This window comes from Haliotis rubra, unplaced genomic scaffold (genome assembly GCF_003918875.1).
Source record: "Haliotis rubra isolate DU_JTF1 unplaced genomic scaffold, ASM391887v1 Scf360, whole genome shotgun sequence".
Taxonomy (NCBI): Eukaryota; Metazoa; Mollusca; class Gastropoda; order Lepetellida; family Haliotidae; genus Haliotis; species Haliotis rubra.
Genome location: NW_025767036.1, coordinates 498,805 through 523,263, shown reverse-complemented (window position 1 = coordinate 523,263; position 24,459 = coordinate 498,805). Strand labels below are relative to the sequence as shown.

The window sequence follows — 24,459 nt, the reverse complement described above, 5'->3', positions numbered from 1 at the left end:
GAGTCCTCCCCGTGTTGTTGTGGAGACGGGTGTTGCTTTAAAATATCTTCTAAACGATGCCATATCAGGTGACATAATATACACAACTAAAACATCGCAACCATCTGTGTACGTAGTCAGGACAACAGGTCGGCTTATAAAACTAGCAACTTTCAATACACAAGTGCGTGGGGCTGCAATTGACATTAGCACAAAACAGCTGTTCTTTATTCTGGTGAATCAAACGAGACTATGCCAAGTACGCTACAACGTCAGAAGAAATATTCATAATCAGACAGCATGTCATGGGTATGTCACAGCCACTCCCTGTACTCCTGTTACCTGTATATCAGCAGCCCATAACAGGATCATGTGGTGTTGCAAAAATGTAGCTCATTTGTATATCTACTTCTTAAAAACGAAGCGGTGGAAGAAGATCAACCTTCGTGGCACCGATTGCTCCGATATTATCATCGTTGGTACCTTTCTGCATGTTGTTAGAACAGGAACTGTTGACGTATATAACACACGTGGACGACTAAAACTAACATATCCTTATCCAATAGGAGGAACAATTGTTGCTGGATAAGGAATTGCAGTTTAAGTACACTCTTCAAAAAAAGAAACGCATAGGTGACTTTTGAGAATATTAGACTCATGTAGCTGCATCCAAAACATTACAAATATATTTTTTTCTTTCCAAAACGTCATCTTTGTGTGATTGTAAACAGCTTCAGCGCCAAAACGCGGCAATTTTAACTTTTCCCCTTGTTTCAGAAGCGTTTGAAGAAATATTCGCTAAAACGTCACCAAGAAAACATACAAAGCACAAAGCACGTGCAAGTAAGCGGAAAAGCATGCGGTATCGATCACTATAAAAGGGCAAACGTTGTGTTTAATTTTGTCATTCGTTTTTACCTGGAAAAGAGGAAATCATCATGCCACGACTAAGTGCCGCCAATCGAAATATCACCAGAGGCCGCTCAACGTTCATCAGAGCACTATATCTCGCCTTTGGGATCGTTTCCTGCAAACCATTTCCGCCAAAGATCGCCCGAGATGCGGCTGTCCAAGAGCTACCACCCAAGCCCAGGACCGCTACATCCGGTTTGCTCACTTGCGTCATCGTCTTGCCACAACTGACCAAACTGTCAGGAATCGATTGTGTGAAGTGGGGATTCGACCAAGAAGGCCAGTTATCGCCCCTGTTTTGAGAGACTTCATCGGCGCAAACGCGTGCGATGGTGTCGTAGAGTCCGGAACTGGAACCTTAGAAACTGGAGGCGATTCTGGTTCAGTGATGAATCACGATTTCTTCTTCATCGGCGAGATGGAAGACAGCGTGTTTACCGTCAGAGAAATGAACGTTTTGCCCCTAATTACATTCGATAGGTCAACAGATTCGGTGGAGACAGTGTCATGGTGTTGGGTGCAATTTCCAGTACACAAAGATCTGATTTAGTGGTGGTTCTAGGGAATTTGACAGCAAATCGGCACACCAACGAAATCCTTGCACGTCACATGGTTAGACAGAGGGAGTTGTTCCAGCATGACAACGCTACTTCACATACAGCACGCGTCACGGTCCGCTACCTTGCCAATTCTTACATCAATGTCTTGCCATGGCTTTCCTGATCACCAGATCTAAACCTGATAGAACGCCTATGATGACCTATGATCAAAACACGCTTCAGACACTTACAACTGGTCATCGCATTGCAGGAAGAGTGGGGAAGAATTCCGCAAGATCGAATTCGTCGACTTATCCAGTCTGTGCCGAGACGGTGCCGAGGAGTAATCGCTGCCAAAGGTGGCCATACAAAGTACTGACTTTCGTGGACTCAAGTAAACAGAAACACAACAAGGCCACTGTTGTGTTGGCGAACTCTTTGTCTATAGATGTGTCAATTTTCACCCTTTTACCATTAAAATTACATGAAATATTTGCTCTTAAACTAACGCAATAAATCCTTCTAAAAATGGCTTATGCGTTTCCATATTTGAAAAGTGTACATGCATTTTTTTGTTGTGTCATTACTCATCCCAAAGTGCAATTCCCATAAAGTCCTTTTGCAATTAATGATCTACATCAAACAATGTATGATTGACACTGAAACAGTCAATATTTGTTCAAAACAATATATACTCTCCCCAAAAAGAAACGCATATAGGAATTTCAACTGTATTTTTATGTTTATTTTGAAACATCTTGTAGGCTTCATGAGTCAATGAAATATAGCGAAATTGCACACTGGGAACTTATCCGTCTTTGCACCAACTAGAGGAAAGTCAGTTTGAGTGTCACATGGAGACGTGTGGTGGCGCTGAAGTCAATACGTCGTGTGACCACCGTGGGCATCCAGAACTGCACGGCATCGCCTCGGCATCGAACGAATAAGTCTCAGAATCTCGTGTTGCCGAATCCCAGCCCACTCTGCCTGTAGTGCCTGTGCGAGTTGCTGAAGTGTCTGGGGCTGAGGGTTACGGCGTCGCACCTGTCTGTCCAGGGCATCCCACAGAAGTTCGATCGGGTTTAAGTCCGGTGATCTTGAGGGCCAGGGGAGCACATTGATGTTGTGATTCTGTCTCTAGTGTGACGTGCTGTGTGGGGCCTGGCATTGTCCTGTTGAAACAACTCCCTCTGGCGATCAATGATTGGAAGGAGGTGTGGGCGTAGGATTTCGTCACAGTACCGTTGATCTGTCAGGTTGCCCTGGATCATCACCAAATCACTTCTCCTACGGCAGGTGATCGCTCCCCACTTCATAACACTGGTCCGGCCGAATCTGTCCACCTGGGGAACGCAAGCGTCGGCGAAACGTTCACGTCGACGTCTGTACACCCGCATTCTTGCATCGCGTCGTTCCAATAGAAATCGTGATTCATCACTGAACCAGATTCTACGCCAATTCGGTAGGTTCCAGGCCTGAACGTTGGTGCACCATTGAACTCGATGTCGACGATGTTGTTGTAGAAGCACAGGGCCAAAATAAGGTCTTCTGGCACATAAACCAGCCTCTCTTAACCTGTTCCTGACGGTCTGTGCAGAAAGCCTCCTCAATCCGGGTATTTGTCGAGCGGTACTGGTCGCCGTAGCTGTTCGATGACGCAGGTGATGTACCCGGATGTAGCGATCCTGCGCCGCAGTGGTCGCTCGAGGTCGCCCACTACGAGGGGCATCTGCTACCGCTTTCTGCCGGCGATATCTCTCCCAGAGCCGTGAAATGGTGCTTTGGTGAACATTCATGCGTCGGGCAACTGCACGTTGAGACTGGCCAGCTTCAAGCAAACCAATGGCGATATGACGGTTGGCTTCACTGAGACGTGGCATTTTGCGTTCGTCAACAATATTCCAAATACAGTGAATAATCGACAGACAGCGATCAACCTTTTATACCCATCATTGAGACTATCTGATCCCCAACTTTCACGTGCATTACATGTGAATTGTGTATTCTGTGACACTACACGCCGAAATTGAAAATCATGCTGTTAAATACGGGTATTTTACGGATGGTGCGTTCTGTTGTGATGTTTCAAAACATAAACACCATAGGACTCATAAACAGAGCAAAACCTTTTGTAAAATGAAAATTCATGTTTTAATTAATTGCTACATGAAATTGCTATTTTCATGATGCGTTTCCTTTTGGGAGAGTATATTAAGAATGACTCCATTAGTCCCCACCGGTTGGTCAAGGTTGACGTTGAATTGTCTATCACCTCTGTTTATCCCACCTTCAGTCAAACCCATTGTTGGTATTGTTTGTTGTCGAGCTGTCAGAGTCTGAATGGCATTATATGTGAGCACCACATACAGTCAATATCGAGAAAAGGTACATATAGAAAACTACATTAGTAGGAAAACTGGGTTAAATTATAGCGTAAGTTAAATTATAGCGTAAGGGGGGCAGGGGCTTCATAACAGGATATTCAAACTATACGTACCACATGTAGAATAACTGTCTACCAGATAGTCTTGTAGCACATTGTTTCACTTGCTCTACTACGGGACAACTTCTTGACCGGGGTTACCGTTCATCGTAGCGCTAGATACATTGGGTAGGCACCGTGGTTGGTGCTAAATATGTTGGGTAGGCTCTGATTGGCGGAGACGTCCGTCATCAGTAGGTGAACTTTGACCCATGTCAGAGGTCGTTCTAGAGCACTATATAAGTGACCTGGCTCTCTGGATTCAGTGTCTAGCTTTCGGTCATCCGAGCATCAGGTAATATCTCTGTCCCGAGGTCCTGTTTCAGGATCATTCCCTCCCCGTTTGCAGAGTGGAATGTTAGGTTTCATGTAGGGGGATGCTAAGTTCTGTATATTCGTGTTAGGTCGGGTTGGGGGAAAAGTAGAAGTAGGAAACGGAATAGGTATTAAGCTTTAGACTTTGGGTAATGTCCAGTTAAACGGGGTTGGTTTGGGGTGGCTTTTCAGAAGAAGTTTCTCTATGGATTGTTGAGATGGGGAAGTTAGGTTCCTGTTAAACTAGTGTTAGGTCGGGTTGGGGGAGAATTAGGAGTAGGAAACGGAATAGGAATTAGGTTATAGACTTTGGGTAATGTCCAGTTAGACGGGGTTGGTTTCGGGAGGTTCTATTTTGAAGAGGTTATTGGGGTTTGGTGTTTTTTTTTCTCACAAAGCTGTTTTTTTTAATTATGTGAGAGAGAAGTGTAGTTTACAGACTGTTAAGTTTTTGTTGTCTTTTGTAATAAATTATTATCAGTGTTATCTTGTGTCTGTTATTTCCCAATAGGCTTTATGCCCGATTTACGAACTGGTCACTGAGTTTTGAGTAGAGAACAGATTAACCCGAACGCACCCCTATAAAAATAAAAGTACACAACGCAAAGTCCAAACAAGGTTGATTAAACATCATGTTCCTACACACTATGTAACTTAACTCAGCTGTCACTGGCCGTGATTGTCTACTGAGAACCACGCCTATTACAGATTTGGTGCCCTGACCCGGATCGGGATGTAATAAAGTTAGGGAAATAAAATAATTTGCACATTTATATAGCAGGATAGTAATTAGTAAACAATGTAACTTAATTGATTTAGTGTAGTTTTTTTTGCATAAGATTAATTTGGGAGGTTATTTGAGTAGTTCGTGGTTATTTTCAGCATGGATCAGTTCGACTTGTTTTCACTATCCAACGCTGGTTTCTCATCCAGTGAGCAGCCTGGTAATTTGAATCAGACGCATGTTATTCCTCCTGTGTCTGTAGCTACACGTCCAATGCAGTTTGTTACGTCCACACCTAATGTTCTTCCAGTGAATAGAGAGGATGAAGGTTGGGGGGTTGGAGTAGATATTGGAGTAGCTGACTCACAGAGTGCGACAGCGACTGGTTCAGTCCAACAGCCATTTCCGGGTTTGAATTTTGGTCGGATGGAGGATAGTGCAGCGTTTGATAGTGGAAGGATAGATAGTAGGTCCGTTCGTTTCAATTTAACAAGTCGGCATTTGGAAACCTTAACCAAGACATGATGGGTATCCCGTCAGCTAGTCTGGGTTTGGACCCAAGGCCACTTATACCACAGCCTTTAGGTTTAGGATCGGCTGGAAATGAGACATATCATAGCGATCCAGCTGGATCTTTGCTTGCTAGTGGGTCATCTCGACTCTCACGAAGGGAAGTTAGACCTGATTGTTTTGATGGGAAATCTTGTGACTGGCAGGATTATGTGGTACACTTTGAACAGGTTGCCAATTGGAATAGGTGGTCTGATAGCGAGAGAGCTCAACAATTGACAATGTGTCTCAGAGGTGATGCTCAAAGGTTACTCAGTAGCTTAACTATGGGTCAGCTCAATAGTTATTTCTGCCGTTAAGAACGTTCTGACACAAAGGTTTAATCCTAGAGAACGGTGTTTAGCTTACAGGAGTTTAGAAATCGTAAACAAGGCAGGGATGAATCGGTCACTGATTATGGGTGTCAGCTAAGGAGGTTAGCACATCTGGCATATCCAGATATTCCATGCGTGTCCATGGAGGTTCATTTGATCGACCAATTTTTGACTGGGTTGACAAACTTTAACATGAAGAAACATATTGCTTTCTCTTACCCTAGGACTCTAGACCAAGTCCAAACAAGGTTGATTACACATCATGTTCCTACACACTATGTAACTTAACTCAGCTGTCACTGGCCATGATTGTCTTCTGAGAACCACGACTATTACACTTTGATGAAAACAAAAAAAAGAACTGCAATTCAACGTTGTTCGTCACACCGACTTCTAAATGCCACTCAAAGAAGTTATCTGCCATCTTCATGGAGACGAGGCAGTCTCAGCCATCAACATTGATAGACGAATTAGAACTTAATCTCGGTTAATGGTCTTCCAGGACTTGGATGATCCTTTGCTTCACTGGTGACCCCACGTCTACAAGTCGACTAATAACATATGGTTAATGTTCAAGTTAGCACCGATGTTGCGTCAGAACACCTCTGCCATGTACATGCCAGTAACTACGTCTTGTGAGGACAAGAAAGGTTAGTTTCTAGTAGTGTCATGTATTTTTAATTATTTCACGCCGATGGCCGCTTGTTTCACTACATGGGTGCAAAGACGTAAGTCCGTTGTTGGCTTTACCCGACTTGATTTGGCTGGAATAGTGCAATCAGTGTCTCAATACAGTATCAAGCCACTAAAGTAAATGCTTCAAGCAATCATAAGCATCGATCTACGCAATTGGGACACAATAATATGCATCAGGAACCGCCCACAACGGTTTGCTAAAAACAGGCCTACTCCGAATCCTGAAGGGAAGTAACACAAGCACTTACCGTGACTGTCTTTATATCCATGATGGTATGTCTTGTACTTTTTCTTGGTTAGAATTGAGCCTGAATCATCCACGCTATTTTCGATTAAACGACATATGCAAAAATATCACTTCAGGTTCTTGTAAGTCAATCGAGCAGTTTAGTACATTTAGCATTTTTATTATTCCTAATATCATAGACGGCCTCGGAAATCATATGAGCACAGACCGGAGACTGGAAGATCATACTAAAAGATGGTATAGTCCGTTTGATTTCATTTGACACCGATGAATTTCTTACAAATACAAAATCTAATAAATGCAACAAAACAAACTTTGAACAGTCACATACCAACAATTTTGGACACCCGAATAAAAAAGTTGTTTAACAAACCATCATTATGTTGTTGTCACTTTTCGCTATTTTTTACGAGGGGAACCTTTTCGCTGATAAAAACATTTTATACTTCAAAAGAGGCAGCAGTAGGCTTTCGTAGTCGCAGACTAAACTGGTCAGCACATAAATAATACATGAACCTAACCCGATCCAATATGTTATTTAACATTCTGAATTTATTCAGTATAAGGCCACAGGCCCAAGTACAATATGAATGCAAGAATATATGATAAAAGCGTTGTGCTTCACACCGAAGGCCCATGTTCGACGGCCCAGATACAACGTTGAAACTGTTGGAATATTGCTAAAAGCGACGCTAAATCAAACTTACTCACTCACAATATATATATAAAACGATTGAAATAATTAAACATAAACCAAAGTTTAGGTGACGTATGTCATTATTTGCGACAGAAATTTGCTTAGGTTGAAACGTTTGCCCTCTTTACAGCGTACAATGTCCATCATGTACAGCCTAGAGATCCTGATTACATCCGTATACGCTGTTTGTGTTTGTTCATTGTGCACCCCACGCCGGGTGAAGGCTAAACATGTAGACTGTTTGTAAGCGGATTTCTAGAGCCCTCTCGCGTTAATTAAGCACAACTATCATGTTCTGTTTTCAAGCTTGCTAGGCTGAATGGACAACCATGTCTTTGATGTACGTCGAATCAACAAAACATCGCATACGGACTGCTGTCGGAAACGAAACCTGCATGAATAAAAAGCTGTCGAGAACTTCAAAATCCAAACGATTTTTTTCATTCACTGCATTGTGTACAGGTGTTCTCTGTATACGTGGAGGTTGTTCAAGCTATAGGGAGTTGGGATTAGGCGGGTGTCACGAATGGTCAAGTCGTCTAAGGCAACAGAAACCTGTAAATGTGGGTTCGAATCCCATTTTACCTCGTTTATGTTTCTAGGTTTGGCATCACCATGCCTTCTGGAACCTGCATCACGTTGGACTCTCCTCCCATATCAAGCTAATAAGCCTTGACATAACTCTAAAATTGTTCAAAGAGACGTTAAAACAAGCTCACTAAGTCGCCCCTTCGAATCTATGATGGCGGGTTCAAGACCTGTTTTTTCAGTATGATAACTGTTTGTACATGTTAGTTAACATCCCACATCAAACTTACACTGCGTGATAAAACTTGAATACTGTTCAAAGCGGTGTTACACCTAACTCTAAATTTCATCATACACAAAGGACTTTGAACTCTTACCGACCCGTGAAGATCCCTGTTAGAATATATCTTAAGCAACCCATGCTTGTCGTAAGAGACGACTCACGGGATCGGGTGTTCAGGCTCTTTCACTTGGTTGACACATATCATCGTATCCCAATTGCGCAGATCGAAGTTCATGCTGTTGATCACTGGGTTGTCTGGTCCAGACTCGAATATTTACAGACCGCCGCCATATAGCTGGAATATTGCTGAGTGCGGCGTATAACTAAACTCACTCACTCACTAAACACTTATCAGGATGGCACCGATGCCAGAAACTGAGTACTCATGGAATCCTGTCGAGGTGGAGTTGACGTTTTAGTTTCAGATGTCGAAACCAGGTTCTCACAAACAATAAACATGTAATCCAAATTAAACGAAACTAGTATTAAGAGCCTGCTTGTCGTCATCCGCAAGCATACTCTGAACAAACATTAATCTATCGAAACAAAACAGTGGTCAAAAAACACATGTCATGCTTTTGCAAGTATCCAAAGACGTTAACGCGACATAACGTAAAGTGGTTCTCCGTTTAAGGTCGATCAGTGACACGTAATTTGGTTAACTGATGCCTCTCTCTGTATGTTGCGTGTTCCTGCAACAGCATGTTACATGGGTGACCACTAGTTGTGTTTCTTGTGTACCGCATTTAAAAACGTCTAACATCTTCAGAATAACTGATGTACGGTTCATTTGAACACGAGTCCATATGATATGCATGTTGATACAGGAAGGTGATTCCTTCACTACATATTATGGTCAGACTCGTGAAGTCCGGGTCCAGATTCGATTATTAACAGACCGCCGCCATGTAGCTGGAATATTGCTGAGTGCGGCGTAAAACTAAACACACTCACTCACTGTTATGGTCAATGCCTGACCAGTACCCGTATGTGATAAGAGTGTCGAGACGATGCGGCTTCACAGCAAGCAATGTAAGTTTTACTCTCTGTTTCCAAATATGTTCTGAAATCTCCAGTTCTATGGTGACACGGCGTCAAGCTGTACGTTGAATGACACAAGTATGCAATGACTGTCCCTGTGACAATTCGGTATTTAATGCTATTTGGGATGAACGTTAAAATGTTCCCAAAATGTCACAAGTTCACGGTCATCAGCGAAACGTGCACGTTGGGGATTACCTAGTGGTGACACGGTTGTGTTGGGAGCTAATCCCAGCAATTAACTTTCTAACAATGCCATGATTATTTAGTAGGCCTCATCTGAATCCCGTGACCACACTAAAACAGACAAACTATGCTGGCAGCTGTAGTATAGATTTGCTGGCTTACTACATCATAGGATAGCAAACCGTCTTCACGTTCAAATGCCTTTTCTGCACGTCATCATTTGAAGCGAATAATTATAACATAGAAATTCAATACATACACTGTATTCCTTATTCATCATAACTGTTTACATTCCTTATTCTCAAAAAAGTTTGAATTAAAATTTACGTATATTAGCAACAGTGAGTTTAATGGACAGATCAATAAGAATATTATAAACTGTAAAAAATTGTCGATCGTGTCTTTGAATATCTTTACCGTCGGTATATGACTCGACTGACCAGCCTTCTCTTTGGATGGGTTTGGCGGATGTATGTTCGTGAAACAAGTTTGACTTCGAATTAACATCTATTTCACAACAGACAGGGCAATCAATGTCACACAATACCTTAAAATAAAGCTACACTGAAGTATCACTTTCACCGCCATTTGACGGTGTTCCTGAACAAATATTCCACAACAACACTTTCTTTGAGCATGCGCAGCACGTGAGAAAGGTGATTAAGCTGTGAACGCGCAAATATTTGACGCTCCCTCCTCCAGTTGAAGGTAAAAAGAGATGGTAAGATCCTATTCGCACCCATTTCCCTTCAGGTGATCAGGATCTTCTGTTAAGGAAAACAGAGGTGGGGAGAGAGCATAACCCAGAGGCACTCCGGTCTACGACGGGGATCAGTTGAAGATTCCTCCCTGAAGTAGTGATTCCTTGTCTTTCAAAGATGTCGTGCATTGGATATTTAATAGCGGCTTCTTTGTTGGCTCTCTGTGCAAAAGAAGGTGAGAACCTGTATACAGTGAAACTTGGTTAATCTGGAGGATTGTCTTTAGGGAAAGTCTACATTTATACACTGGAAGTGCTACCATGTGGATTGACGGGACTGTATACTGTCATGGCGTTACAGGGTTTCAGAATTTCAGAATCATAACCAATCTTATGTTTGATCTGTTGCACAACAATAACTAGTGTCGACATTCAAATGATAGGGCACCTTCTGGAAAGGCTGCTTATACCTATTAGTCAGTGCGTGTATTTTATAAGCAATATGGTCTAAAGTATAATCATTACGGATGCTGGTATAGTCATACCTGCTATAATTTACAGGGGGGAAATGATATTAAGTGCATGTCCAAAAGAGTCTGAGATTCATTTTCGCAAAATACTTCTGATTTTCAGGTTCAATTCGGTCAAAACACTGGGTGGGTGTGTTTCCTGCCTGACGTAGCACAAACGTACTCAGCTCATGACAACAGCATCTAAAACAAATGTGAAACACAACTTTGCACTGATGCATCATTAACGTCATTAGCAAAAGAGTCATCATCTATGTCTATTGACCTGAAATGACACGTTGATCCATCACACTGTAATTACAAGTGGCCTATGCCGCTCAGATTGAATTAACAAGTACTACAAACGCGAAGGTCGTGCCATTCGTTGACCACACATGACAACTGTACATTGAATGCGACACCAGTACTTCAAGCACGCTATAGTCAAACAGTTCCAGCATTTGACATTTGATGAAGAAGTAATGTTCGTGTATCGTCTCACACCTAGAAGGTAGCATCGATAGAAAAGTTTTTTTGTTGGATTACGTTGGACTCGATATGATATGAGCAGGTTGTGTGTCTATAAGTCACGATAGAGGAGATGTCATATATAATGCAATTATTCACTAGGCTTCCTGGTCGAAATTTCATTCAAAGTTCTTCACGGTATATCTTGCGGACAGCTAAACTAAACATAAGTTCTATAGAAACATTAACTTATTTATTACATCTAGTGCATTTGAACGGGAACTAATGATTAGCGATAGCTCACTAATGTGTCGAGGTAGTTCTACCTTCAGCTTTATGCTGTGGTTTAAACTTTATACTGTGGAGCAACTCATTATCCACATCTATAACCCTTGCAAGAAACTTGTGTTTGACGGACCAGATCAGTGCTTCAGGTAACTGGTTCAGACAGATCAAGGGTGAAGGTTAGCCCACGATCAGCAGATCCTATCATGACAAAGGGGCTGTATAAAGCTTCACGAATTACTGTTACTCTCAAATAATTTAAACGTGTACCCCTTTCATTAACAGTTTTAGATCAATTTCAGCAAGGGGCTCAGCGATAAATGATGATTGATGAGTTCGTGCTTTAAAAACCCGGGCTGGATTCTGGACATTAGTTCAGTGAGTGGAGCCTTTCCCGTTGTGATATTGCTGGGGGATATCTAGAAGCAGTGTAAACTTAAACTGACATTCCATTCCAGTGGCCTCGCAGAACTTCAACGTGGTTTGCTACTACACCAACTGGTCACAATACAGGTTGGGGACGGGGCAGTTCTTTCCCGAGGACATTGATCCTTTCCTGTGCACCCACATCATCTATTCCTTCGCCTTCCTTCAGGGCAACATCCTGATCCCGACTGAGTGGAATGACGACACGGAGTTTCCCCCAGGCTTGTAAGTTTCATGAAATAATGGATGGGCAACATCTTCAGTGTTGTCTTACTCCGTGTTTAAGGAACAATACCTTACTAGCAGTTGATGTGTATGAACTGAAACACCCCGTGGACATTTGGTGTCAATGTCACTTGCCGGCAGATATTCAAGACATTCTGTATCATGTATAATTTATGTCAAAACTGTTTTACTGCATAATTTGTTATCCCCCAGAGGATTTCTGTTTTCCATAACGACCTCCATTTTCGTAAAGATAACTCTCTCCAGATAGTCACGCGATATAAAGACGCCATCAAATATGGACTGATTCAGGAATATGCTTTATCTCTAATATTTGCGAAGACGGATTAATTGACTGGTAGCTGACAACTATACTTGTTGGTTGTTGGTGATAGTGGCAATATTTTCAGGATGAACTGGCCTTTAAAGACTTCTTGCTTCTTTCTACATGATTCATGTGAAGATATAAAGTGCTTCGTTCCTGAAGCTGAGAGAATTTTAATGATCGCAATGAATTAATTGTTTTAAACTTAAAGCCATAAAAGGTTGACATAAGAGCATTTTTGCTAATAGTTGATGACATTCAGTCCCTATGAAACAAGAACTAACCCGAACGTATTCAGCACAAACTTTTGAGCAACGTTACGTCTTTTTTTGCAAGATACGGTAGAATGATGAGTCTAAAAGAGCGGAATCCAAACCTGAAGGTCCTGCTTGCTGTTGGAGGATGGAGCATGGGAACTCAGACTTTCTCGGCAATGGCTTCCACAGCCTCCAGCAGGCAGGAGTTCGTGTCCTCGACTATCAACTTCCTACGAAGCAGAGACTTTGACGGCCTTGACCTTGACTGGGAATACCCCGGATGGGGACCACGGGGAAGTCCGCCAGAGGACAAGCGCCGTTTTACGTTATTATGTCGGGTAAGAGTTTGTCAATAGACACGTGTTATTTATAACAACTTTTAAGATGCCTACTTTTGAAGATGCTGATTTTATAAAGGCTGATGGTCGACATCTTCCATCCTAGGATCTGAGGCGAGGATTTGAAGCCGATGCGAGGGACACTGGTCTGCCCGTCTCCAACTGACAGCAGCAGTAGCGGCGAGTCCCGCCATTGTGGATAGCGGATATGAAGTTCCTGAATTATCTGAGTGAGTTAGTTGCGAGGTTGACAATGGCACTGGTTCAGATATACCATGCTGTGTGCGCAGAGTGAGCACCCTAATGTAAGCAGATGAAGTTTTACGCCACGTGTAGTAAATTGACGGACACGCTTATGAGGAACTGACGGATCCATCGAACCTTTCTGAGTCCGGATGCCTGTATATATTTGTTGACATGCTTATAACGAAGTACGGTTATAATGATTTATAATTGGTTCGTTGTAACCGTAATTTAATGTATTTCCACCACAGAACCTGAGGAACACCAAACATGGCCTACACACATTAACCATGAGGAGAATCGAACCGGGTGTTTGGCATGGCAAATGGCCGCTTGAACCTTTACGCTAACCCACCGTCCCTTGATTTACAGAAAATATATTTCCAGGAAACGCCATGAACTAAATATGAAACAATAACTTTCGCGAACACCTGGTATCGTCACTATTTCATAGTGATTCATTAATACAAACTCTGTCATATAGTATCGCATGGTGACAATCACTGATTGCCTGGTCCAGACTCGATTTGTTTACAAACAACATCGTACAGCTGTAATACTGCTGAAACAAATATATACTCATAATATAGTCACAATTGTACAATCGACTCTGCGTTCAGCAGATATTTCTTATGGATGTGGACAGGGTTAGCTTCTATGTACAACCACATTGTGTGATAAAGCAGCTGTTCAGAAATGTAGAGATCCTTGAAAACATACGGAACGTTTTGGCGTGTTAATGATACAAACAATGAAAGAGGGCTGTGGGGTAGCCCAGTGGTTAAAGCGTTCGCTCGTCGATTCCCCACAGGGATCCAATGTGTGAAGCCCATTTCTGGCGTCCCCCGCCATGATATTGCTGGAGTTTTGCTTAAAGTGGCGTAAAACTAAACTTACTCAATCACACTCACAGAAACAATTTAATAATTTCAGGTACTTGGACATCATAAACATCATGTCCTACGACCTCCACGGCGCCTGGGACCCCGTCACTGGTCACAACAGCCCGCTCTACGATGACGGGTCTATCTTGAACGTGGTACGTCTTCAACTAGGCTAGAGGTTCAGTCTTTGTGTCGTATGTGTCAATACTTCTTAGCCGATCGTTAGAGCTACTAATCTTTGTGGTCTATCTTCATTTGTTTAAACTCAGTCCACAAATTGAATGGCATTGATTTCTGCGAGTAATGGCTGCAATATGGCTGAGATTGGATGAATGGTTGGTTTCCTTTTCCTTTCCTTTCGAGACAATAAAATCACGTTTCATTTTCACCAGAATTCTTACCATGCGATTATGTGACAAGACAACTTCTTTAGTGTAGTTTCCTCGGTTTTACCAACCAAGAATATGTGTGACAACCAAATTACACGTCTAAAACTCTAGAACTAGCAGGAATCTAACGAAGTGATTGTTTTATTTATTGGTATCATTGGGTGGGTGGGTGGTGAGGTTCTTGTGGGTTTTATGCTTTGCTTTTTGTCACTGTCGTTTGCTATATAGCTTAGTCAAAATACGGCGGTTTTCACAAAATATATTTAGTGGTTCCTTTGAGTTCATTTTACGTGGTTTACTGTACACAACCAGTGTTTTTATTTAACAGTAAAATTAATTACTCGTTTCCCTTTGGTTGAAACCTTAATCCAAATAGACCCTGTAAAAGGACTGACCTCAACTGTTTGACTTTTACAGAACTATACCGCAAATTATTGGAATCAAAAGGGTGCTCCGAAGTCAAAGATTGCCGTTGGCATGCCAATGTATGGGCGGTCCTTCACACTGGCAAACCCCCAAAACAACGGCATCGGGGCCCCTGTGACAGAAGGAGGGAGACCTGGGCCTATCTCAGGAGAGAGAGGCATTCTTCTCTTCTATGAGGTAGGATAATGACATGAAGTAATGGAACAACGATTGATCCTTCAGAGAGGATATTGTGAATATGTTTTATTTTTATTGTAGTTTTGAAGATTATCAGTGCTGTGACTCCTAGTCAGTGAGTGCATTTAGTTTTACGCCGCACTCAGCAATATTCCAGCTATATGGCGGCGGTCTGTAAATAATCGAGTCTGCACCAGACAATCCAGTGATCAACAGCATGAACATCGATCTACGCAACTGGGATACGATGCCATGTGTCAACCAAGTCAGCGAGTCTGACCACCCAATCCCGTTAGTCGCCTCTTACGACAAGCATGGGTTACTGAAGATCAATTCTAAGCCGAATCTTCACGGGTGACTCACTCGTAACTGTAACGACTTTGCACAAATATAACTGAACTCAAATTGTATCCATGTAGGGAATGATCAAATGTTATTCTTTGGTTTGACGAACGTAAACTTCTCCTACTGCGAAAATCCGAGTTCAGCAAGACATGCTTGCCGTAAGAGGCGACTACGGTCGCTGACGTTGTGGATGTCTGCCATCCTATTCAAGTTACGTAGACGAGATTATTTATAGGCCACGTTCATATGTCTGGAACACAGCTGACAGCGACGTTAAACAATAAACAAACAAAACCCTGTTTAACTGACATGATTTCAAAACAATCCATTCTTAATTCATATCACGATATAATATGTACCTGTATTAAGGTATGATGTCAAATACCTGTATATCTCGCAGCACTGATGGCTCGATAATATGCTCCTTAAAACGGACACCTGACTCGATCCATATTATTATAGTTATTTTCTCTACAAATTTGCATTTTGTATTTTATGAATGTACTTTTTAGTATTCTCCGCCCTTTAATTTAATATTGTTCATATAGGGACACTTTTATCTCGTTGGTCTTAATAACCACAAATTGCAATATACTGTTATATTATGCGCTTCCGTTGTATGCAATAAGTAATACTGAAGCAAATAATTATCTTCTTCTATAATCAATGAAGCCCGAGATTTTACTCTGAGATTTAAGTGATGGGTTATTCAATCATTTTCGAACAACTTTTGATAAAACGCCATTCCCTAGAGTGCGGATATTGAGTGAGTGAGTGAGTGAGTTTGGTTTTACGCCGCTTTTAGCAATATTCCAGCAATATCACGGCGGGGGACACCAGAAATGGGCTTAACACATTGTACCCATGTGGGGAATCGAACCCGGGTCTTCGGCGTGACGAGCGAACGCCTTAACCACTAGGCTACCCCACCGCCCCGAGCGGATATTGAACATAAACACAATGAGACAGTGTGAACATTACGTATACTCAGTTCATTACAAAAAGACGAGCACTGTCTTCATTTCTATGAAGATATGTTATCTATTCTGAGATAGTTGAAACATAATATAAAAATCACGATGCAGTGTTACGAAGACTATAGTCGTGTTGCCGCACCCCAGTGACAACCACACGCTGGTGACGTTACGTTACCGGCCGTACAGGGTCAGCGTGGGGTGTCACGATACATATATATTTGTACCTGTCTTACCTGTGTATGGGCGGATGCTTTACCTGACCTCCATGTTTATAGACACCTTTCCGTGTACCTGACGACACGTTGCTACATCAAAGGCGGACAGGTAGACGCTAGTTAGTAATCTCCTCGCGAGCATCACTGAATTCTGTCCCGAACAAGGGAGAAGAGGATTCCTTCTGTATCCCTACCTGATCATAGTTTAAGCGCACGTAGATACACTGCTTTGTGTTATTTAAAGCCTGTTGTTTTATGTTATATATGATAGTGTACCTGTTACTGCTCCCCCCCAAAAAAAAATCATCCTGGTATATTTTTTATTACATATTTACAATTTATTGAAAAAAATATATCTATTTGTTATCTGTTTAGGGGTTTGTTTTTTAATAAACCATGTTTCTTTTTAAAATTTTGTAGGTCGTACTTCATTAATATATCATGTAATTTATTCACCTTCTTTCACCTTCGTCTAGCAACACTCTTAGTTTGTTGCTCTTTGTCAATCTAAACCTCAGCCATGTAATTAGTGCCCCGGTCGAAATTGTTTTCCGGATATTCTCTTGTTGTTAGGTTAGCGTAAACATAATAGTTTGAGTAGCATATACTCATGCCAATAATGGTTGTCACCCCCTTAAATTTTTTCATTGGAGAGGGGGTGTGGGGTAGGTGTGTGGTGTTGGGGTGGGGAGGGGGTGACAACCATTATTGGCATGAGTATATATGGTGATGAGTCTGGTTCTCATTTAATAGCAAATATATTCAATAGGTAAGGTATTTGTCTATGGTTCTCCTTTTCCCTGTGTTTTCCTTTTCTTTTTTGCCCTGAATTTGCGTTTGTTTTCTCAAATTTCCACGATGTTATTATCATGTTAATACCATAGCACACTCAGCAAAAAACAATTCAAGTGAAATTTACTTCAGCTAAGTTTATTAAAGATTCGTTTTGTGAGTAGGTGATCTACGTTATAATATGTAAACCCCAAACTGGTGCAAAGCCTTTTAAACTTTACAGTTTCAGAAAATAGTGAGTGAGTGAGTTTAGTTTTACGCCGAACTCAGCAATATTCCAGCTACATGGCGGCGGTCTGTTAATAATCGAGTCTGGACCAGACAATCCAGGGATCAACAGCATGAGCATCTATCTGCGCAATTGGGAACCGATGACATGTGTCAACCCGATCCCGTTAGTCGCCTCTCACGACAAGCATGGGTTACTGAAGGTTCATTCTAACCCGGACCTTCACGGGTTTCAGAAAAGAAACAGCATATTTAGTGAAAAATCGGTCGTATAGTGTTTATATTGTATCTGCCTTGTTTATGTTTGTTGTTTTTCTTAACGCTGCACACAGCTTAGCAACTATTTGACGAAGGACTGTACATAATTGAGTCTGGACCAGACAATACAGTGATCAACAGCATGAGCAAAAGCATCGGCCTACGCAACTGGGACACTATGACATGTATCAACCAAGTCACCAAGTCTGACCACCCTATCCAGTTAGCCGCCTCTTACGAAAAGCATAGGTTGCTAAAGACCAATTCTAAGCCGGATAGTCACGATTCCTCTTGCTGTATGAGGCTGGAGATGCGAAATACACGTTTGCCAAAATAGATGGCCTGACATTTCATCATATTATTGTATATAGCAACGCCATTTAACGGCTGTGCTGAGTTAAATCACGAACCTGTCTTTTTCAGTGCATATTAAGGTGTGAATATATATCTATGATGTGTGTGTATTTATATATGAACAAACATACACAAGAAAGTACACACCTGGTATTTAAGGATTATTTATAAAAAAACAACCACGTAATTATTTTGAAAAGTGTCAACCATGTAGATAATGTGTGTGTATTTTACGTGTGTGTGTCGGTGTGTGTGTGTGTGTTGACATTCAGCCGCAGTAGTCTTCTGCAAGGAGAGGTACTAAGTCCACCATCATTATTCCAGCTGTGCTCTGGGGTACTGAACAGCTACACACTGAAGTATTCAGACGCCCTCCAGGTGCCGTACAGCTACAGCGGAGATCAATGGGTGGGATACGACGACAAGTCCAGCATCACAAATAAGGTAAAGGGAGATAACTCGGGTTGCGTTAAACGTAGTCTTCGCACACAGCCTTCCGTGAACATTGAAAAAACCAATGCCAGCAAAACACATTCAAATTCAGTTTAAGTAGAATATACTTCTACTGTCATTAGTTTAATTTGAAAATGGACATGTCAACGTTACATTGTAGTGAATGTTGCGTTACATTTTGAATATATAAAGGGTATGGGCACATGTTTATCACTATTCTAAGACCTACATGTATACCCCATTTTATTCAGATTCTCGACAGTCAACAGACAATTTTTCAGTGTACTAAATTGGAAGAATGTCAACATTCACTCTATTGCTTTTGTTTATAAAAACGTGTACCTCTTCGTATACACAACTTAATTAAAGATTTCTATTTTCTCGTTATCAATTTTATTTCAAATCAGTTGTAATGTGGGACATTTGGCCTTTGATAGTGGATACAAAATATGTCTGTCTGTTGATTTGTACAAATTCCATTTTTACATTGAAGTCACAAATGAACACACACAAACTCTGTATGAGTGTTTATTATCAATTTCAAATTACGACCTCAGTGATTTTGCTAAGCATTACTCGTCCGAACTTTACTTTTATTCAGACAATTTAAAAATAGAAACAAAATTTGTACCAGCTGAAATTTTGTTGCCATCTACACCCGCAGATAATGTTTCACTCATATTGGTGCACAACCCTGTGCACTTAAAGGAACCCACAAATCCGTTGGTAGTTTTCCCAGATGGTGGCCACATGAATACGTGCAAACATCTAGTTGCGGATACAGCAACGTGCAGTAAACTTGGACAAAGTACTGTGACTATGTATCCCAGTCCGCCCAGCTGTGAATGGGTGCCTCGAAAGGATGGGAGAGCCACAATAACTCGGTACGCCTAGTGGCTGCATGAGTTGTATGATCCCCAGGGAGTTGAGATTGATAATACGATGTGCCGTTGAGATTGAGCATGTACTAGTTACGTGGATATGTACGCTGTATAAACATCCTATCCTATCCTAATAGTTGTGAAGGATTTTGCTTTAACACTCCCTTGGATGCTGTATGTTTTCCTTGAAATGACCGGGGCGGTGGGGTAGCCGCCCGGAGAGCGGAAGGTTAGAGCGTTGGCGTCGTCAAAAGACGCCGAATGGTACTTGTTGGGGCCTTCGCTCCCCACATGGGCAACAATGTGTTAAGTCCCATTTCTGGTGTCCTTCCGCCGTGATATTGCTGGAATATTGCTATAAAACCAAAGCGGCGTACAAAACTACACAAACGCTCAGTCAGTCAGTCAGTCCTTGAAATGATAATTATAGTCTGTGCTCAGACCGATTAGTTACACGTGCATGACGTGTTTCAGATGAACTGGCTGATGCGACAGGGGTTCGGCGGCGGGATGGTGTGGGCTGTGGACCAGGATGACTTTTCGGGGGTATCGTGCGGTGAGAAATACCCCCTGATGAATGTAATCAAGAGCTGTCTTCTTGACAGAGACGGGTACGTTGGTTATGTTTGTAATACAAAGCGTCGCGGGTTCGATCCCAGGCCGCGTCATATCAAAAGATATATTATGGTACTTGTTGTTCCCTGCCTGCTGCTCGGCTTTAATGAGTACAACAAGGACTGGTCGGCTTGGAGTCAGTATAGAGTGTCTGAGTGAGGTATTCATGCTTAACTTCGGCATGGTATCTCAGTGAGCTAGCACTATGAAAAAAAAGAAGCACACATACACACGCATGTACATCGTCATATGATCGAACTATTCTTAAGTACGACGTTAAACCCCATTCACCTCGCCTACTTAATAAATTATAAACAAATAACCTATAACCATGACTATTTGGAAAATGTAAACATCACCATAACATGAAACCTGAACTATTCTCATGCATCATTATTTAGGTCAGCAGTAAACAAATCCTGTCGTATTGCTTATGGTCTCAGTGGGGCGGTGGGGTAGCCTAACGGTTAAATCGTTTGCTCGTCACGCCGAAGGCCCGGGTTCGAATCCCCACATGGGTACAATGTGTGAAGCCCATTTCTGGTGTCCCCCGCCGTGATGTTGCTGGAATATTGCTAAAAGCGACGTAAAACCATACTCAGTCAGTCAGTCATGGTCCAGTTGTCTAAATAAGCAAATCACAAGCGTATATCGGAAAACAATTATCTATATTTAGGACGGACGATGGGAAAATACCTTCTCCATTCCATGATATACAAGATTTGAGTGGACATACAATTCTATTATCATCATATTATCAATATTTATGATCATATTTGTACTTTGACAGTTGTAACGAGTTCAGTTAAAAGCGGACAAACTGACAAAATCGAGATCCATGCCCTAGCATGAGCTTAAAACATTATTGAGAAGCCAGATTCGTTAGACAAAAGATGTCATTATTTTCACAAGTGTATTCTGCTTAATGTCATTTATTCGCAGTTCAGAGCTGCTTTCTTGTCTCTCAGGATCTGGTGATCGTTGGCTCTAACCCAGTAGTCGCCCCGACTCGTGTTGTTTGGTTTACCTGTCATAGACATACTGCAGTATGACGTACATGCAGTTGAAATATTAAACGTAATCATTCCCACACAGACACATATACATACACAGTCTAACTCACTCACGTAAGCAACATTAGTTATCGACGTTACTATATTTCAGGTGGGGCGGTGGGGTAGCCTAGTGGTTGAAGCGAAGGCCCGGGTTCGATTCCCCACTTTGGTAAAATGTGTGAAGCCCATTTCTGGTGTCCTCCGCCGTAAAGCCAAAACGATGACCTTCCTCGGAAGCGACTTGTTTTGTAAATCAAGGATTAAGAGATGATGATGATGATGATAGTGATGATGAAGCGACTTGTTTTGTAAATCAAGGATTAAGAGATGATGATGATGATGATGATGATGATGATGATGATGATGATGATCCTTAACTTCTTACAGGACAACCTGTTCAGGAAATGTAGTCACAAGGCCTCCGGTGACAACACGGCCAACCACCCGTAGACCCACCACCCGTAGACCCACAACACGAAGACCCACCACAAGAAGACCTACGACCCGTAGACCCACCACCCGTAGACCCACAACACGAAGACCCACCACAAGAAGACCTACCACCCGTAGACCTACCACAAGAAGACCCACAACACGAAGACCCACCACAAGAAGACCTACCACCCGTAGACCCACCACCCGCAGACCAACCACACGAAGGCCAACTACCCGTAGACCCACCACACGAAGGCCAACTACCCGTCGACCGGATCCCCCTATCGGTGGTAAGTGTGGTATTTCTAGTGTGAAACAAACCCACATATATTCCTTGAATTCCCTCCCTCTACACAAGGAGGCCACCGATACCCACTCGTAAGAGTCGCAATTCGGCATGCAGATTTCGGTTCCTGAAACTTATAGTTCAAATCCGGTTCGCCCCGACTAAGATTCTAGGTTTGTCGGCATCTTATCCTTGAGAGTCAGTGTGGGAAATAGCCACTGGCTAACTAAATCCAGTCGGGCCAGTAAATCTACACAGCCATTGGCCCGACTGGCTAATTTCATGGGGTCATTTTGTAAATGCATCACACTTTTAAGTCATGCAAGATTATGGCCTGATAAACAATGGTCATCATATTAGCAGCTTAATGATGAAACCCGTGTCATGCCGACAATATCCTATTCTCATCTATTTTTGTAATATTTTGCTTAGTTTCTACATTCAAATTTCGGGCTAATGAAATATTTTGTGGGCTAGTAACTTTTAAACATAGCTTGACCGACTGGCTAGCAAAATTTGGAAACTATTTCGCACACTGCTTGAGAGTGTGGACCACACTCTGGCTGTAAACATTAGGTTTATACGGAGTACTGGACACCTGTCACCATGCCGGATGTTCGTGCCAATGACATGATGACGAAAAATAGTAAAACAATATATTTTGAGAAAATATTAATATTTTGGGATAAGATTTCAAAATTAAAATTATTTTTAAGCTTTATTGCCGACATGCAATAATTCTGTTGAAGCCAGGGCACCAAAGCACGTTTGGACATTCATGAAAATCCGGCTCAAGTTCCAAAACAAAAAGGTGTTGGACAATAGGTGACGTCACTAGGGTGCAGCTTAAGATCACAGAATATTCCTGACGTCTCAAGTTATAGACATCACCTACTGCTATGAGACAGAATAGAATTTGAATCTTGATTAAAACATCCTTCAATATCATTAATTCAGATCGTAGTTCTAGCTGCCAGTAAAGATCAGAGGACGTTGCAAGTCACGTGAGAACATTACGCAAACTCTGACCGACCACTGGAATCAAAAACAAGATGGCGACATAAGTCAGTCGGAAGGCAGCTACCTCGAGCAATACGGCCCTAGTTTCAAATAAGAAATTAAACTTCTTTCAAGACTACGCTTTGACATAAATTATGTCAAGGTTTTCGATTCCAAATGTGAAAACTCAAGAAAAGTGAGTACCGGATAAGTTCAAGGGCGGTGTGTAGCCTAGTGGTTAAAGCGTTCGTTCGCACGCCACGCCGAAGGCCCGGGTTCGATTACCCACATGGGTACAATGTGTGAAGCCCATTTCTGATGTCCCCGCCGTGATGTTGCTGGAATATTGCTAAAAGCGGTGTAAAACTAAACTCACTCACCCACTCACTCTTCAGATCAGGTATGTCGAGATCCGTGAAGATCCGGGTCAGAATTGATCTTCAGCAACTCATGCTTGTCAGAGGCGACTAACGGGATCGGGTGGTCAGACTCCCAGTGTTCTAAAAAAGTAATAAAAAGAACACATTGTCCCTTTAACAAACTGTTCTTGCCACTTTAAAAGGATAGAATTACTATACATCCAGGGATTTAGCATTCACTACAGCCTTGGAACAAGGCTAGGTGACTCTGAGCTTACCTGAAATAAATGTGTTTGTTTAAGTTGAACTGACAATCATTAGTTCTGAGTGGTGTTGTCTATTTCAGGAAACATCTGTGAGGGCGAAATCGTGGCCTGGGTGCCTGACCCCTTCGTGTGCACGTCCTACCACATCTGCGTATTCGGCATCGACTACCCCTTCGACTGTCCCCCCGGGACGGGCTATAACGCTACCGTGAGACTATGTGACTTCATTGGCCAGGTTTCAACGTGCAGATTTTAAACGAGTGGATCTCTTCGTTGGACACGGATTGCCATTTGTGTAAACATTGAAAAAACACATTGCCGCAAAGAAAGATCTGGTTTCACTGACTTACATAACTGAAGTTTTAGTGGCTGTATGCATTAACATATCTGATAGACTGATAAATCATTATTTCATTTTATAACATTTGTACCCCACGAACTTTTCGATGTTACAGTTTTTGAATAAAAATATTTTGAAAAAAGTGTTTTTTATTTCTGTGGAAACAGAAATCTGTGAAGTATATACTGAACAGGTTAACGTTTATCTGACTGTTTGGTGACTGTTGTATATTTCAAGTAGTTTGTATGTCATAAAGACATTTTGTGAGTTTCTGGACTTCAATAATTTGCATGAATGTGTTCATGTGACCAAGGTGGCTGAACAATTTCTAACTTGAACTAAAACCAATTTCACTAAATTATCTGTACCCATGTTGGTGACACATAGATTTGAGAGGAGATTAGATCAAACTGGCATGTATCAAATAAACTATCAT

General features: G+C 41.9%; 1 protein-coding gene across 1 annotated transcript in view; it reads left to right on the top strand.

Moving 5' to 3' along the window:
- The window catches only part of LOC124285501 (probable chitinase 10), a 43,115-nt gene extending 18,957 nt beyond the window's left edge, over nucleotides 1-24,158 (top strand). Inside the window, 10 exon segments of the mRNA XM_046721742.1 lie at nucleotides 11,934-12,126; nucleotides 12,788-13,046; nucleotides 13,153-13,198; nucleotides 13,201-13,276; nucleotides 14,223-14,328; nucleotides 14,980-15,165; nucleotides 18,659-18,778; nucleotides 20,143-20,279; nucleotides 21,726-22,063; nucleotides 23,764-24,158. Of these exon segments, the coding sequence (XP_046577698.1) occupies nucleotides 11,934-12,126; nucleotides 12,788-13,046; nucleotides 13,153-13,198; nucleotides 13,201-13,276; nucleotides 14,223-14,328; nucleotides 14,980-15,165; nucleotides 18,659-18,778; nucleotides 20,143-20,279; nucleotides 21,726-22,063; nucleotides 23,764-23,939 (1,637 nt within the window). The 3' untranslated portion in view covers nucleotides 23,940-24,158.
- The last annotated feature ends 301 nt before the right edge of the window (nucleotides 24,159-24,459 follow it).